The 18,006-nt window shown below is 49.1% G+C and overlaps 1 protein-coding gene across 1 annotated transcript in view; it reads right to left on the bottom strand.

Annotated features, from left to right (window-relative positions):
• Positions 1-18,006, bottom strand: part of LOC123749826 (protein Star-like) — a 145,997-nt gene that overhangs the window by 47,647 nt on the left and 80,344 nt on the right. Inside the window, exon 3 of the mRNA XM_069339007.1 lies at positions 14,736-14,941. Coding sequence (XP_069195108.1) covers positions 14,736-14,941 — 206 coding nt within the window. The remainder of the gene's footprint in view (positions 1-14,735; positions 14,942-18,006) is intronic.

Genomic DNA, 18,006 nt, shown 5'->3' with positions numbered 1-18,006 from the left:
TGTCCGGTCGTGATGGTCAAGTGGATTAAGGCGTCTTGTACATACCAGTTGCGTGGCATCTGGGAGTATGGGTTCGAGTCACTTCTGGGGTGTGAGTTTTCAGTTGCATATTGTCCTGGGGACCATTCAGGCTTGTTCGCATTTGTGTTCCTCACGTGTGCCCCAAAGAATGAAGTGATTTGGTAAAATGCTATGCCCAAGATTACTATCCGAGTGCCGGCGGTGGGGTGGTTCAAATAGCCTCGGCTATCACCTCATTTTGTCCGGTCGTGATGGTCAAGTGGATTAAGGCGTCTTGTACATACCAGTTGCGTGGCATCTGGGAGTATGGGTTCGAGTCACTTCTGGGGTGTGAGTTTTCAGTTGCATATTGTCCTGGGGACCATTCAGGCTTGTTCGCATTTGTGTTCCTCACGTGTGCCCCAAAGAATGAGGTGATTTGGTAAAATGCTATGCCCAAGATTACTATCCGAGTGCCAGCGGTGGGGTGGTTCAAATAGCCTCGGCTATCACCTCATTTTGTCCGGTCGTGATGGTCAAGTGGATTAAGGCGTCTTGTACATACCAGTTGCGTGGCATCTGGGAGTATGGGTTCGAGTCACTTCTGGGGTGTGAGTTTTCAGTTATATATATATATATATATATATATATATATATATATATATATATATATATATATATATATATATATATATATATATATATATATATATATATATATATATATATATTTATTATTAAATATGACCGAAAAAGTAAGATTAATAATTCTAACACGAATTTTCTCGATCTTTCTTACGTTTCTTTTCACTGTTGATGGTAATTCAAAGATCAATTCTCCAAAATTCATTTTTATTTCTAGTCTGACGAGACACTTGAGCGCGTTTCGTAAAACTTATTACATTTCAAAGACTTTAGTTTACAAACACACAACTGAAACTGAATAGAGCTTACACATCTTCGATTTTATATCTACATTTGGGTGAGATGGATGAGGTGAAAACAAACTTTCAACAATGGGTATTGAATGGGTATTAAATTCAAACACAAGACAGAACACGAAACAATGGGTATTGAATGGAAGTAATTGTAGAAAGCCTATTGGTCCATATTTCTTGATGCTTCTATATTGGAGCGGAGTCTTGAAGTGGGTAGAATATAGTTGTGCATTAATTGGCTGTTGATTGCTGCTGTTGATTTCTTGATGTGTAGTGCCTCGCAGACGTCGAGCCGCCTGCTATCGCTGTATCTATCAATGATTTCTGTGTTGTTTGCTAAGATTTCTCTGGTGATGGTTTGGTTGTGGGAAGAGGCTATATGTTCCTTAATGGAGCCCTGTTGCTTATGCATCGTTAAACGCCTGGAAAGAGATGTTGTTGTCTTGCCTATATACTGAGTTTATTGAGGCTTACAATCCCCAAGAGGGCATTTGAAGGCATAGACGACGTTGGTCTCTTTTAAAGCGTTCTGCTTTGTGTCTGGAGAGTTTCTCATGAGTAGGGTGGCCGTTTTTTTGGTTTTATAGTAAATTGTCAGTTGTATCTTCTGATTTTTGTCTGTAGGGATAACGTTTCTATTAACAATATCTTTCAGGACCCTTTCCTCCGTTTTATGGGCTGTGGAAAAGAAGTTCCTGTAAAACAGTCTAATAGGGGGTATAGGTGTTGTGTTAGTTGTCTCTTCAGAGGTTGCATGGCGTTTCACTTTCCTTCTTATGATGTCTTCCACGAAACCATTGGAGAAGCCGTTGTTGACTAGGACCTGCCTTAGCCTACAGAGTTCTTCGTCGACTTGCCTCCATTCTGAGCTGTGGCTGAGAGCACGGTCGACATAAGCGTTAACAACACTCCTCTTGTACCTGTCTGGGCAGTCGCTGTTGGCATTCAGGCACATTCCTATGTTTGTTTCCTTAGTGTAGACTGCAGTGTGGAAAACTCCGCTCCTTTCCATGACTGTTACATCTAGAAAGGGCAGCTTCCCATCCTTCTCCATCTCGTAAGTGAAACGCAACACAGAATTCTGCTCAAATGCCTCCTTCAGCTCCTGCAGATGTCTGACATCAGGTACCTGTGTAAAAATGTCGTCAACATACTTGCAGTATATGGCCGGTTTCATATTCATGTCGACTAAGACTTTTTGTTCGATGGTACCCATGTAGAAGTTTGCAAACAGGACACCTAGGGGAGAACCCATGGCGACCCCATCTACTTGCTTATACATGTGCCCATCCGGGCTCAAGAAGGGTGCCTCTTTAGTACAAGCTTGGAGTAGTTTCCTTAGAATATTTTCTGGTATGTCAAGAGGAGTACAGGCTGGATCACGATACACTCTGTCGGCTATCATCCCGATTGTCTCGTCTACAGGTACGTTGGTAAACAGTGATTCTACGTCCAACGAGGCTCTAATCCCAGTGGCCCGTGTGCCCCGCAGTAAGTCAACAAATTCCTTTGGAGACTTCAGGCTGAAGGCGCAACGGACATAAGGAGTCAGCAGGCCATTGAGTCGCTTCGCCAGTCTGTACGTGGGTGTGGGTATCTGGCTAATGATTGGCCGAAGTGGGTTTCCAGGCTTGTGTGTCTTGACATTTCCATACGCATATCCAGGTTTATATTCCCAATAATCTTTGGCAGGTGGAGTCCAGATTTCTTGGCGTTCACAGTCTCGATCAATTTGTTAACCTTTGCTTTCAGTTCGGCTGTAGTGTCCTTCGTTACCCTTTGGAATTTAGTTTGGTCAGAGAGTATGATGTTCATTTTCGCCAGATATTCGTCTTTTTTAAGAATGACGTATATTGGCGACTTGTCGCCTCTCCTGACAACTATCTCCTTGTTCTTATGAAGGCTCTTAGCTGCCGCTTTGAGCTCGGGGGACAAGAAATCTGGACTCCACCTGCCAAAGATTATTCGGGAATATAAACCTGGATATGCGTATGGAAATGTCAAGACACACAAGCCTGGAAACCCACTTCGGCCAATCATCAGCCAGATACCCACACCCACGTACAGACTGGTGAAACGATTCAACGGCTTGCTGACTCCTTATGTCCCTTGCGCCTTCAGCCTGAAGCCTCCAAAGGAATTTGTTGACTTGCTGCGGGGAACACGGGCCACAGGGATAACAGCCTCGTTGGACGTAGAATCTCTGTTTAACAACGTACCTGTGGATGAAACAATCGGGATGATAGCCGACAGAGTGTATCGTGATCCGGCCTGTACTCCTCCTGACATACCAGAAAACATTCTGAGGAAACTACTCCAAGTTTGTACTAAAGAAGCACCCTTCTTGAGCCCGGATGGACACATGTATAAGCAAGTAGATGGGGTCGCCATGGGTTCTCCCCTAGGTGTCCTGTTTGCAAACTTCTACATGGGTACCATCGAGCAAAAAGTCTTAGTCGACATGAACTTCAAACCGGCCATATACTGCAGGTATGTTGACGACATTTTTACACAGGTACCTGATGTCAGACATCTGCAGGAGCTGAAGGAGGCATTTGAGCAGAATTCTGTGTTGCGTTTCACTTATGAGATGGAGAAGGATGGGAAGCTGCCCTTTCTAGATGTAACAGTCATGGAAAGGAGCGGAGTTTTCCACACTGCAGTCTACACTAAGGAAACAAACATAGGAATGTGCCTGAATGCCAACAGTGACTGCCCAGACAGGTACAAGAGGAGTGTTGTTAACGCTTATGTCGACCGTGCCCTCTGCCACAGCTCAGAATGGAAGCAAGTCGACGAAGAACTCTGTCGGCTAAGGCAGGTCCTAGTCAACAACGGCTTCTCCAATGGTTTCGTGGAAGACATCATAAGAAGGAAAGTGAAACGCCATGCAACCTCTGAAGAGACAACTAACACAACACCTATACCCCCTATTAGACTATTTTACAGGAACTTCTTTTCCACAGCCCATAAAACGGAGGAAAGGGTCCTGAAGGATATTGTTAATAGAAACGTTATCCTTACAGACAAAAATCAGAAGATACAACTGACGATTTACTATAAAATCAGAAAAACAGCCAGCCTACTCATGAGATACTCTCCAGACACAAAGCAGAACGCTTTAAAAGAAACCAACGTCGTCTATGCCTTCGAATGCCCTCTTGGGGACTGTAAGCCTCAAAAAACCCAGTATATAGGCAAGACAACAACATGTCTTTCCAGGCGTTTAACGATACATAAGCAACAGGGCTCCATTAAGGAACATATAATCTCTTCCCACAAACAAACCATCACCAGAGAAATCTTAGCAAACAACACAGAAATCATCGATAGATACAGCGATAGCAGGCGGCTTGACGTCTGCGAGGCACTACACATCAAGAAGTCAACACCAGCAATCAACAGCCAATTAATGCACAACTATATTCTACCCACTTCGAGACTCCGCTCCAATATAGAAGCATCAAGGAATATGGACCAATAGGCTTTCTACAATTACTTCCATTCAATACCCATTGTTTCGTGTTCTGTCTTGTGTTTGAATTTAATACCCATTCAATACCCATTGTTGAAAATTTGTTTTCACCTCATCCATCTCACCCAAATGTAGATATAAAATCGAAGATGTGTAAGCTGTATTCAGTTTCAGTTGTGTGTTTGTAAACTAAAGTCTTTGAAATGTAATAAGTTTTACGAAACGCGCTCAAGTGTCTCGTCAGACTAGAAATAAAAATGAATTTTGGAGAATTGATCTTTGAATTACCATCAACAGTGAAAAGAAACGTAAGAAAGATCGAGAAAATTCGTGTTAGAATTATTAATCTTACTTTTTCGGTCATATTTAATAATATATGTCTACAGGAAAGACTGCTACCAAAAAATACTAATATATATATACATATATATATATATATATATATATATATATATATATATATATATATATATATATATATATATAAATCACACTTAAGAGCTCTGTGACACAACCAGGGTTCACCAACGATTGAATAGGCAGTGGCTGGTAGAGTGGTTATGGTGGCGTCTACACCAGGGGAAGAGCCTCGGTAATGCAGCTTCTAACCCTGGTCAGGTCTCATAGTTCTTATGTTATTATGTGACTGTTGATGGCTGGTTGATGACTGCAGTGTGGCTCATATTGGGAAATTGTATCACCTTCTAGTTGATGAACACAACAAAGCTAATGAAATAAAATGAAGAAAGTGATTATGGAATGATAGCGATAAACTCTTTACATCAAATTGGTGTAAACTTATATTGTAAAATGTTAAAAAATAATTTAGACATCATTGTGAAATATTTAAAGTAATGATAAGAGAAAATCCTTCACACTCTACAGTTTGCTGGTTGAGTGTGATGCCCCTGTTACCCTGATGCCCCTGTTACCCTGATGGCCCTGTTACCCTGATGCCCCTGTTACCTGTTACCCTGATGCCCCTGTTACCCTGATGCCCCTGTTACCCTGATGCCCCTGTTACCCTGATGCCCCTGTTACCCTGATGCCCCTGTTACCCTAATGCCCCTGTTACCCTGATGCCCCTGTTACCCTGATGCCCCTGTTACCCTGATGCCCCTGTTACCTGTTACCCTGATGCCCCTGTTACTCTGATGCCCCTGTTACCTGTTACCCTGATGCCCCTGTTACCCTGATGCCCCTGTTACCTGTTACCCTGATGCCCCTGTTTCCCTGATGTCCCTGTTACCCTGATGCCCCTGTTACCTGTTACCCTGGTGCCCCTGTTACCCTGATGCCCCTGTTACCTGTTACCCTGATGCGCCTGTTACCCTGATGCCCCTGTTACCCTGATGCCCCTGTTACCTGTTACCCTGATGCCCCTGTTACCCTGATGCCCCTGTTACCCTGATGCCCCTGTTACCTGTTACCCTGATGCCCCTGTTACCTGTTACCCTGATGCCCCTGTTACCCTGATGCCCCTGTTACCCTGATGCCCCTGTTACCCTGATGCCCCTGTTACCCTAATGCCCCTGTTACCTGTTACCCTGATGCCCCTGTTACCCTGATGCCCCTGTTACCTGTTACCCTGATGCCCCTGTTACCTGTTACCCTCATGCGCCTGTTACTCTGATGCCCCTGTTACCCTGATGCCCCTGTTACCTGTTACCCTGATGCCCCTGTTACCCTGATGCCCCTGTTACCCTGATGCCCCTGTTACCCTGATGCCCCTGTTACCCTGACGCCCCTGTTACCTGTTACCCTGATGCCCCTGTTACCCTGATGCCCCTGTTACCTGTTACCCTGATGCCCCTGTTACCCTGATGCCCCTGTTACCTGTTACCCTGATGCCCCTGTTACCCTGATGCCCCTGTTACCTGTTACCCTGATGCCCCTGTTACCCTGATGCCCCTGTTACCCTGATGCCCCTGTTACCTGTTACCCTGATGCCCCTGTTACCTGTTACCCTGATACCCCTGTTACCCTGATGCCCCTGTTACCTGTTACCCTGATGCCCCTGTTACCTGTTACCCTGATGCGCCTGTTACCCTGATGCCCCTGTTACCCTGATGCCCCTGTTACCTGTTACCCTGATGCCCCTGTTACCTGTTACCCTGATGCCCCTGTTACCTGTTACCCTGATGCCCCTGTTACCCTGATGCCCCTGTTACCTGTTACCCTGATGCGCCTGTTACTCTGATGCCCCTGTTACCCTGATGCCCCTGTTACCTGTTACCCTGATGCCCCTGTTACCTGTTACCCTGATGCCCCTGTTACCCTGATGCCCCTGTTACCCTGATGCCCCTGTTACCCTGATGCCCCTGTTACCTGTTACCCTGATGCCCCTGTTACCCTGATGCCCCTGTTACCCTGATGCCCCTGTTACCCTGATGCCCCTGTTACCTGTTACCCTGATGCCCCTGTTACCCTGATGCCCCTGTTACCTGTTACCCTGATGCCCCTGTTACCCTGATGCCCCTGTTACCTGTTACCCTGATGCCCCTGTTACCTGTTACCCTGATACCCCTGTTACCCTGATGCCCCTGTTACCTGTTACCCTGATGCCCCTGTTACCTGTTACCCTGATGCCCCTGTTACCCTGATGCCCCTGTTACCCTGATGCCCCTGTTACCCTAATGCCCCTGTTACCTGTTACCCTGATGCCCCTGTTACCCTGATGCCCCTGTTACCTGTTACCCTGATGCCCCTGTTACCTGTTACCCTGATGCGCCTGTTACTCTGATGCCCCTGTTACCCTGATGCCCCTGTTACCTGTTACCCTGATGCTCCTGTTACCCTGATGCCCCTGTTACCCTGATGCCCCTGTTACCCTGATGCCCCTGTTACCTGTTACCCTGATGCCCCTGTTACCCTGATGCCCCTGTTACCTGTTACCCTGATGCCCCTGTTACCCTGATGCCCCTGTTACCTGTTACCCTGATGCCCCTGTTACCCTGATGCCCCTGTTACCTGTTACCCTGATGCCCCTGTTACCCTGATGCCCCTGTTACCCTGATGCCCCTGTTACCTGTTACCCTGATGCCCCTGTTACCTCTTACCCTGATGCCCCTGTTACCTGTTACCCTGATGCCCCTGTTACCTGTTACCCTGGTACCCCTGTTACCCTGATGCCCCTGTTACCTGTTACCCTGATGCCCCTGTTACCTGTTACCCTGATGTCCCTGTTACCTCTTACCCTGATGCCCCTGTTACCTGTTACCCTGATGCCCCTGTTACCTGTTACCCTGGTACCCCTGTTACCCTGATGCCCCTGTTACCTGTTACCCTGATGCCCCTGTTACCTGTTACCCTGATGCCCCTGTTACCCTGATGCCCCTGTTACCTGTTACCCTGATGCGCCTGTTACTCTGATGCCCCTGTTACCCTGATGCCCCTGTTACCTGTTACCCTGATGCCCCTGTTACCCTGATGCCCCTGTTACCCTGATGCCCCTGTTACCCTGATGCCCCTGTTACCTGTTACCCTGATGCCCCTGTTACCCTGATGCCCCTGTTACCTGTTACCCTGATGCCCCTGTTACCCTGATGCCCCTGTTACCCTGATGCCCCTGTTACCTGTTACCCTGATGCACCTGTTACCTGTTACCCTGATGCCCCTGTTACCCTGATACCCCTGTTACCTGTTACCCTGATGCCCCTGTTACCCTGATGCCCCTGTTACCTGTTACCCTGATGCCCCTGTTACCTGTTACCCTGATACCCCTGTTACCCTGATGCCCCTGTTACCTGTTACCCTGATGCCCCTGTTACCTGTTACCCTGATACCCCTGTTACCCTGATGCCCCTGTTACCTGTTACCCTGATGCCCCTGTTACCTATTACCCTGATGCGCCTGTTACCCTGATGCCCCTGTTACCCTGATGCCCCTGTTACCTGTTACCCTGATGCCCCTGTTACCTGTTACCCTGATGCCCCTGTTACCTGTTACCATGATGCCCCTGTTACCCTGATGCCCCTGTTACCTGTTACCCTGATGCCCCTGTTACCCTGATGCCCCTGTTACCCTGATGCCCCTGTTACCTGTTACCCTGATGCCCCTGTTACCTGTTACCCTGATGCGCCTGTTACCCTGATGCCCCTGTTACCCTGATGCCCCTGTTACCCTGATGCCCCTGTTACCCTGATGCCCCTGTTACCTGTTACCCTGATGCCCCTGTTACCCTGATGCCCCTGTTACCTGTTACCCTGATGCCCCTGTTTCCCTGATGCCCCTATTACCTGTTACCCTGATGCCCCTGTTACCTGTTACCCTGATGCGCCTGTTACCCTGATGCCCCTGTTACCCTGATGCCCCTGTTACCTGTTACCCTGATGCGCCTGTTACCCTGATGCCCTGATGCCCCTGTTACCCTGATGCCCCTGTTACCTGTTACCCTGATGCCCCTGTTACCCTGATGCCCCTGTTACCTGTTACCCTGATGCCCCTGTTACCTGTTACCCTGATGCCCCTGTTACCCTGATGTCCCTTTTACCTGTTACCCTGATACCCCTGTTACCCTGATGCCCCTGTTACCTGTTACCCTGATGCGCCTGTTACCCTGATGCCCCTGTTACCCTGATGCCCCTGTTACCTGTTACCCTGATGCCCCTGTTACCTGTTACCCTGATGCCCCTGTTACCCTGATGCCCCTGTTACCTGTTACCCTGATGCCCCTGTTACCTGTTACCCTGATGCCCCTGTTACCCTGATGCCCCTGTTACCTGTTACCCTGATGCCCCTGTTACCCTGATGACTCTGTTACCTGTTACCCTGATGCCCCTGTTACCTGTTACCCTGATGCCCCTGTTACCTGTTACCCTGATGCCCCTGTTACCCTGATGCCCCTGTTACCCTGATGCCCCTGGTACCTGTTACCCTGATGCCCCTGTTACCCTGATGCCCCTGTTACCTGTTACCCTGATGCCCCAGTTACCTGTTACCCTGATGCCCCTGTTGCCTGTTACCCTCATGCGCCTGTTACCCTGATGCCCCTGTTACCTGTTACCCTGATGCCCCTGTTACCTGTTACCCTGATGCGCCTGTTACCCTGATGCCCCTGTTACTCTGATGTCCCTGTTACCTGTTACCCTGATGCCCCTGTTGCCCTGATGCCCCTGTTACCCTGATGCCCCTGTTACCCTGATGCCCCTGTTAGCTGTTACCGTGATGCCCCTGTAACCTGTTACCCTGATGCCCCTGTTACCCTGATGCCCCTGTTTCCCTGATGCCCCTGTTACCTGTTACCCTGATGCCCCTGTTACCCCTGATGCCCCTGTTACCCTGATGCCCCTGTTACCTGTTACCCTGATGCCCCTGTTACCCTGATGCCCCTGTTACCCTGATGCCCCTGTTACCTGTTACCCTGATGCCCCTGTTACCCCTGATGCCCCTGTTACCCTGATGCCCCTGTTACCCCTGATGCCCCTGTTACCCTGATGCCCCTGTTACCCCTGATGCCCCTCTTACCCTGATGCCCCTGTTACCTGTTACCCTGATGCCCCTGTTACCCTGATGCCCCTGTTACCCTGATGCCCCTGTTACCCTGATGCCCCAGTTACCTGTTACCCTGATGCCCTTGTTACCCTGATGCCCCTGTTACCCTGATGCCCCTGTTACCCTGATGCCCCTGTTACCTGTTACCCTGATGCCCCTGTTACCCTGATGCCCCTGTTACCTGTTACCCTGATGCCTCTGTTACCCTGATGCCCGTGTTACCCTGATGCCCCTGTTACCTGTTACCCTGATGCCCCTGTTACCTGTTACCCTGATGCCCCTGTTACCCCTGATGCCCCTGTTACCCTGATGCCCCTGTTACCTGTTACCCTGATGCCCCTGTTACCCTGATGCCCGTGTTACCCTGATGCCCCTGTTACCTGTTACCCTGATGCCCCTGTTACCCCTGTTACCCTGATGCCCCTGTTAACTGTTACCCTGATGCCCCTGTTACCCTGATGCCCGTGTTATCCTGATGCCCCTGTTACCCTGATGCCCCTGTTACCCTGATGCCCCTGTTACCTGTTACCCCTGATGCCCCTTTTACCCTGATGCCCCTGTTACCTGTTACCCTGATGCCCCTGTTACCTGTTACCCTGATGCCCCTGTTACCTGTTACCCTGATGCCCCTGTTACCTGTTGCCCTGATGCCCCTGTTACCTGTTACCCTGATGCCCCTGTTACCCTGATGCCCCTGTTACCCTGATGCCCCTGTTACCCTGATGCCCCTGTTACCCTGATGCCCCTGTTACCCTGATGCCCCTGTTACCCTGATACCCCTGTTACCCTGATGCCCCTGTTACCCTGATGCCCCTGTTACCCTGATGCCCCTGTTACCCTGATGCCCCTGTTACCTGTTACCCTGATGCCCCTGTTACCCTGATGCCCCTGTTACCTGTTACCCTGATGCCCCTGTTACCCTGATGCCCCTGTTACCCTGATGCCCCTGTTACCTGTTACCCTGATGCCCCTGTTACCCTGATGCCCCTGTTACCTGTTACCCTGATGCCCCTGTTACCCTGATGCCCCTGTTACCTGTTACCCTGATGCCCCTGTTACCTGTTACCCTGATACCCCTGTTACCCTGATGCCCCTGTTACCTGTTACCCTGATGCCCCTGTTACCTGTTACCCTGATACCCCTGTTACCCTGATGCCCCTGTTACCTGTTACCCTGATGCCCCTGTTACCTGTTACCCTGATGCGCCTGTTACCCTGATGCCCCTGTTACCCTGATGCCCCTGTTACCTGTTACCCTGATGCCCCTGTTACCTGTTACCCTGATGCCCCTGTTACCTGTTACCCTGATGCCCCTGTTACCTGTTACCATAATGCCCCTGTTACCCTGATGCCCCTGTTACCTGTTACCCTGATGCCCCTGTTACCCTGATGCCCCTGTTACCTGTTACCCTGATGCCCCTGTTACCCTGATGCCCCTGTTACCCTGATGCCCCTGTTACCTGTTACCCTGATGCCCCTGTTACCCTGATGCCCCTGTTACCCTGATGCCCCTGTTACCCTGATGCCCCAGTTACCTGTTACCCTGATGCCCCTGTTATTCTGATGCCCCTGTTACCCTGATGCCCCTGTTACCCTGATGCCCCTGTTACCTGTTACCCTGATGCCCCTGTTACCCTGATGCCCCTGTTACCTGTTACCCTGATGCCTCTGTTACCCTGATGCCCGTGTTACCCTGATGCCCCTGTTACCTGTTACCCTGATGCCCCTGTTACCTGTTACCCTGATGCCCCTGTTACCCCTGATGCCCCTGTTACCCTGATGCCCCTTTTACCTGTTACCCTGATGCCCCTGTTACCCTGATGCCCGTGTTACCCTGATGCCCCTGTTACCTGTTACCCTGATGCCCCTGTTACCCCTGTTACCCTGATGCCCCTGTTAACTGTTACCCTGATGCCCCTGTTACCCTGATGCCCGTGTTACCTGTTACCCTGATGCCCCTGTTACCCTGATGCCCCTGTTACCTGTTACCCTGATGCCCCTGTTACCCTGATGCCCCTGTTACCTGTTACCCTGATGCCCCTGTTACCTGTTACCCTGATACCCCTGTTACCCTGATGCCCCTGTTACCTGTTACCCTGATGCCCCTGTTACCTGTTACCCTGATACCCCTGTTACCCTGATGCCCCTGTTACCTGTTACCCTGATGCCCCTGTTACCTGTTACCCTGATGCGCCTGTTACCCTGATGCCCCTGTTACCCTGATGCCCCTGTTACCTGTTACCCTGATGCCCCTGTTACCTGTTACCCTGATGCCCCTGTTACCTGTTACCCTGATGCCCCTGTTACCCTGATGCCCCTGTTACCTGTTACCCTGATGCCCCTGTTACCTGTTACCCTGATACCCCTGTTACCCTGATGCCCCTGTTACCTGTTACCCTGATGCCCCTGTTACCTGTTACCCTGATACCCCTGTTACCCTGATGCCCCTGTTACCTGTTACCCTGATGCCCCTGTTACCTGTTACCCTGATGCCCCTGTTACCTGTTACCATGATGCCCCTGTTACCCTGATGCCCCTGTTACCTGTTACCCTGATGCCCCTGTTACCTGTTACCCTGATGCCCCTGTTACCTGTTACCCTGATGCGCCTGTTACCCTGATGCCCCTGTTACCCTGATGCCCCTGTTACCTGTTACCCTGATGCGCCTGTTACCCTGATGCCCTGATGCCCCTGTTACCCTGATGCCCCTGTTACCTGTTACCCTGATGCCCCTGTTACCCTGATGCCCCTGTTACCTGTTACCCTGATGCCCCTGTTACCCTGATGCCCCTGTTACCTGTTACCCTGATGCCCCTGTTACCCTGATGCCCCTGTTACCTGTTACCCTGATGCCCCTGTTACCCTGATGCCCCTGTTACCTGTTACCCTGATGCCCCAGTTACCTGTTACCCTGATGCCCCTGTTGCCTGTTTCCCTGATGCGCCTGTTACCCTGATGCCCCTGTTACCTGTTACCCTGATGCCCCTGTTACCTGTTACCCTGATGCGCCTGTTACCCTGATGCCCCTGTTACCCTGATGTCCCTGTTACCTGTTACCCTGATGCCCCTGTTGCCCTGATGCCCCTGTTACCCTGATGCCCCTGTTACCCTGATGCCCCTGTTACCTGTTACCCTGATGCCCCTGTTACCTGTTACCCAGATGCCCCTGTTACCCTGATGCCCCTGTTTCCCTGATGCCCCTGTTACCTGTTACCCTGATGCCCCTGTTACCCCTGATGCCCCTGTTACCCTGATGCCCCTGTTACCTGTTACCCTGATGCCCCTGTTACCCTGATGCCCCTGTTACCCTGATGCCCCTGTTACCTGTTACCCTGATGCCCCTGTTACCCCTGATGCCCCTGTTACCCTGATGCCCCTGTTACCCCTGATGCCCCTGTTACCCTGATGCCCCTGTTACCTGTTACCCTGATGCCCCTGTTACCCTGATGCCCCTGTTACCTGTTACCCTGATGCCCCTGTTACCTGTTACCCTGATGCCCCTGTTACCCTGATGCTCCTGTTACCCTGATGCCCCTGTTACCCTGATGCCCCTGTTACCCTGATGCCCCTGTTACCTGTTACCCTGATGCCCCTGTTACCCTGATGCCCCTGTTACCTGTTACCCTGATGCCTCTGTTACCCTGATGCCCGTGTTACCCTGATGCCCCTGTTACCTGTTACCCTGATGCTCCTGTTACCTGTTACCCTGATGCCCCTGTTACCCCTGATGCCCCTGTTACCCTGATGCCCCTGTTACCTGTTACCCTGATCCCCCTGTTACCCTGATGCCCGTGTTACCCTGATGCCCCTGTTACCTGTTACCCTGATGCCCCTGTTACCTGTTACCCTGATGCCCCTGTTACCCCTGTTACCCTGATGCCCCTGTTACCTGTTACCCTGATGCCCCTGTTACCCTGATGCCCGTGTTTCCCTGATGCCCCTGTTACCCTGATGCCCCTGTTACCCTGATGCCCCTGTTACCTGTTACCCCTGATGCCCCTGTTACCCTGATGCCCCTGTTACCTGTTACCCTGATGCCCCTGTTACCTGTTACCCTGATGCCCCTGTTACCCTGATGCCCGTGTTACCCTGATGCCCCTGTTACCTGTTACCCTGATGCCCGTGTTACCCTGATGCCGTGTTACCCTGATGCCCCTGTTACCTGTTACCCTGATGCCCCTGTTACCTGTTACCCTGATGCCCCTGTTACCTGTTACCCTGATGCCCCTGTTACCTGTTGCCCTGATGCCCCTGTTACCTGTTACCCTGATGCCCCTGTTACCCTGATGCCCCTGTTACCCTGATGCCCCTGTTACCAATATTATTCCGGAATATTGCACATATTTCATTAAAATATTTATTGCAAAGTGATCAAGTAAATAATTAAATTCAAAAATAGAAGGAGATTTGATTTGATTTTGAAAGACAGAGTATAAGTAGCATTTAAAAAAAATATTCAAATTTTCAAAGGGAGTGGCAGTCATGAAAAATAATTTGCTAATAAAATCCCCAAATAAATAATAATTCGTACCAATAGTTTAATTTAGAATTATTGTAAAAAAGTAGCGAAGCAACGTTTCCCTTTCTTTAATAGAGTAGAAAAAATATTATTTTGAAATTGTGTAATTTTGTAAAGTGTAATTCTGTGTATTTGTTCACAAATCTATTATACAAAAACTTCTGGAATCCCTGCCTTAAATTGGTAAATATTTTAAATTTATCACTAACAAAAGGCCAGAGAGAAATCGTATAGGAGTTTGCTGATAGACGTCTTTGATATTTTTATATAATAAGACAATTAATTAATTAGAACACATTTAAGCTACTCACGCAAAGTGAATTTCAGCGGAAACGTTGCCAATAGCCAGGGCCGTGTTTACTGAGTAAGCCTTCCTGTGTTTCTGTAGAAGTTCCTGGTAAGTGTGCGGGAAAGCCTCTATGAGAAGCCCCGTCCAGTTGCGGTTTCTCTCGAAAAACAAAGTGTTGCTAAGGAACTCTCCGTCCACGGCGCCAACCTCCACGAAGAATCCACCTGTCTGTACAACAACAGTATTAGTTACGGGCTCCTGACAGCTGAGTGGACAGCGCTTCCGATTCGTAGTCCTGAGGTTCCGGGTTCGATCCCCGGTAGAGGCGGACACAAATGGACAAAATGTTTCTTTCACCGTGATGCCCCTGTTACCTAGTGGTAAATAGGTACCTGGGAGTTAGACAGCTGCTACGGGCTGCTTCCTGGGGGTGTGTAACAAAAAGGAGGCCTGGTCGAGGACCGGGCCGCGAGGACGCTAAGCCCCGAAATCATCTCAAGGACTACAGCACAAAATCCAGCATTTTCAGATTTAAGAGCTCAGGTTACAGGTACTAATACAGTATGATGCTAAACATTGTCATAAATTCTAGTTACAGGTATAGGGAGATACTAAACACTGTCAATGTTTTAGTTATAAGGGAAGTGGTATGTTAAGTACTGTCATAACATTAGTTACCTGTACAGTATGATGCTAAACACTTCAATAATAATTGTTACATTTATAAAGGGATACCAAACACAGTCAGATGAGACACACCTTCCCCCATTTAAACCACGAAGGCTACAAATGGTACCCCAGTTACATTAATAGAGGAGCCACTTATGACGCGTCTTACGTATATAGAGTGGGATAAAAAATAAGTGTCGGGGACGACCTCTTCCTTGTCCGGACTGCGTGCCTGACATCTCTGCCGTCCGGGAACACGGGCTCCTGCCCAGCACTCCACACAAATGCCTCACAAACAAGTAAGGTTGTCTCTTTGGGGAGTCTTCTTAAGCTGCCAAATGCCTGTGGTGCTAGGCTACATTCTCCTACTCAAATCTTACCAGTTAAATGAATACCCTGGCCTTATCTTACGTAGTTATGGTCACTGTAGGAATGGACGTCACTGAGGCAACACCTGATCTTATCACTCAGGACCTGGACACCTGATCTTATCACTCAGGACCTGGACACCTGATCTTATCACTCAGGACCTGGACACCTGATCTTATCACTCAGGACCTGGACACACAACCAGGCGTCTCTCCGCACTCGACAGTGACAAGTATCTCACTCTCAAAAGGTTATTTCACACCATTGTAAGAAATTTGGTTTCCACAGATGGTGTGTATGTGTTATTTGTTCAACTCTGGTTGCTAGGCAAGTAATCAGATAGAACATGGAGAACGGAAATACGCCAATATAAAAAATATTAAATTTTATGATTAAATAAACTCTGTATATGTGGGAATTACAACCCCCCCCCCCCAAAAAAAAAAAAAGTTGCAACTAACTCTTTAATCCAGGCCATGTCCCGCAACACTGAGCTCCACTCTTCCATCCTCTCACTAATTCTGGGTGTTATACTACTCACACACTTGGAGCTAAACACTTAAGCCTACCCTACAGGCGACCAGACATCAGAGTCAATAATTCTCGCCTTTGTAGTCTCCGTGGTGTAGTGATAAGACACTCGCCTGGCGTTCCGCGAGCGCTTTGTCATGGGTTCGTATCCTGGCCGGGGAGGATTTACTGGGCGCAAATCCTTAACTGTAGCCTCTGTTTAACGCAACAGTAAAATGTGTACTTGGTTGTAACAACGATTCTTCGCGGCGGGGATCGTATTCCAGGGACCATAGGATTAAGAACTTGCCCGAAACGCTACGCGTACTAGTGGCTGTACAAGAATGTAACAAATCTTGTATATATCTAAAAAAAAAAGTGTACAGTGGCCCTTCACACAGGCTCACTAGCTTCAGCTACCACACCACATTGCTCACTCTCCCTAAATAATTGGCTGCAACATTCTCGGACGCTCCGCGGCCTCACTTCTTATTGATTTTTTTTTTTGAGATATATACAAGAGTTGTTACATTCTTGTACAGCCACTAGTACGCGTAGCGTGTCGGGCAGGTCCCTGGAATACGATCCCCGCCGCGAAGAATCGTTTTTACAGCCAAGTACACATTTTACTGTTGCGTTAAACAGAGGCTACAGTTAAGGAATTGCGCCCAGTAAATCCTCCCCGGCCAGGATACGAACCCATGACAAAGCGCTCGCGGAACGCAAGGCGAGTGTCTTACCACTACACCACGGAAACTGTGACCACAGAGAAGTAGGCGTTCCACAATCTTTACTCCATCGCTGTCTCTTATAGACTGCAGAACCACTCAGGCAGCAAAACTTCACTTGGTCTTCACTGCTGATCTTACTGTTGTCACTGCTGGCAACATTAGCATCAGAAACCTCACACAGATACAGGAGGCTGCTAAGAAAACCGACCCCCCCCCCTGTTACAATTAATCTTTCTGCTCAGCCATTACGTTTAAATTGTTGGCCCTGAACCAGTAATAAACTTTTGACTTTCACTCCTCTTCCGATTAGTTACGTGTGCTTACCAATTTCTTCCACATAGATTTACCAGGTGGCTCCGTTCGTACACCGTCGTCTGTCAACCTGTTGACAGACACGCAAAATTACCAGAACATTCAGAGCTGATATAAGTTACGACCTCCCAGTCCGAATTCCTTTGATATATTGATATCTCGCTGGGCTGCGGTGCATCATTCCGGTGCCAATGTGACCAAAGTCTCTCCCCTGTTGCAACCAACCAATTATCTGCCCTTATCACATCCGGTATATTTGGAGTCCTCGCATGACTTCGTTAGTGCCAAACTCGCTCTCTTGTAATGACTTTTCCCCAACCGCCATGTCGGATATTGGTGACTGGGCTTTCCACCCAAATTCGTTTTTTCAACCTTAATCAGAATCAAAATCTAGGCATTCTGCCACATCGCAAATTTAACTAAACAATCCTTGAGCAAATCTTCCATATATACAAGTGGGTTAGAAGACTCCTGACAGGCGGAAGAGGTTTGCTCCGGAGACAAGAACCATAACACAGAATATTAGTTACGGGGTGATCTAAACACTGTCATACCATTAGTTACAGGTAGAGTATAGCACAAGGCACTGCTATAGCATTAGTTACAGGTATGGTATGGGGCAAATCACTGTCACACAGGTACAGTGTAATGATCAACACTCAGGGACTAGCTGCCGGGGCCATTGCTAGTTGGCCGCACACG

The sequence above is a fragment of the Procambarus clarkii genome, chromosome 40 (assembly GCF_040958095.1).
Source record: "Procambarus clarkii isolate CNS0578487 chromosome 40, FALCON_Pclarkii_2.0, whole genome shotgun sequence".
Lineage (NCBI taxonomy): Eukaryota > Metazoa > Arthropoda > Malacostraca > Decapoda > Cambaridae > Procambarus > Procambarus clarkii.
The sequence above is the reverse complement of the archived record's forward strand: the minus strand, read 5'-3'. Positions and strand labels throughout refer to the sequence as shown.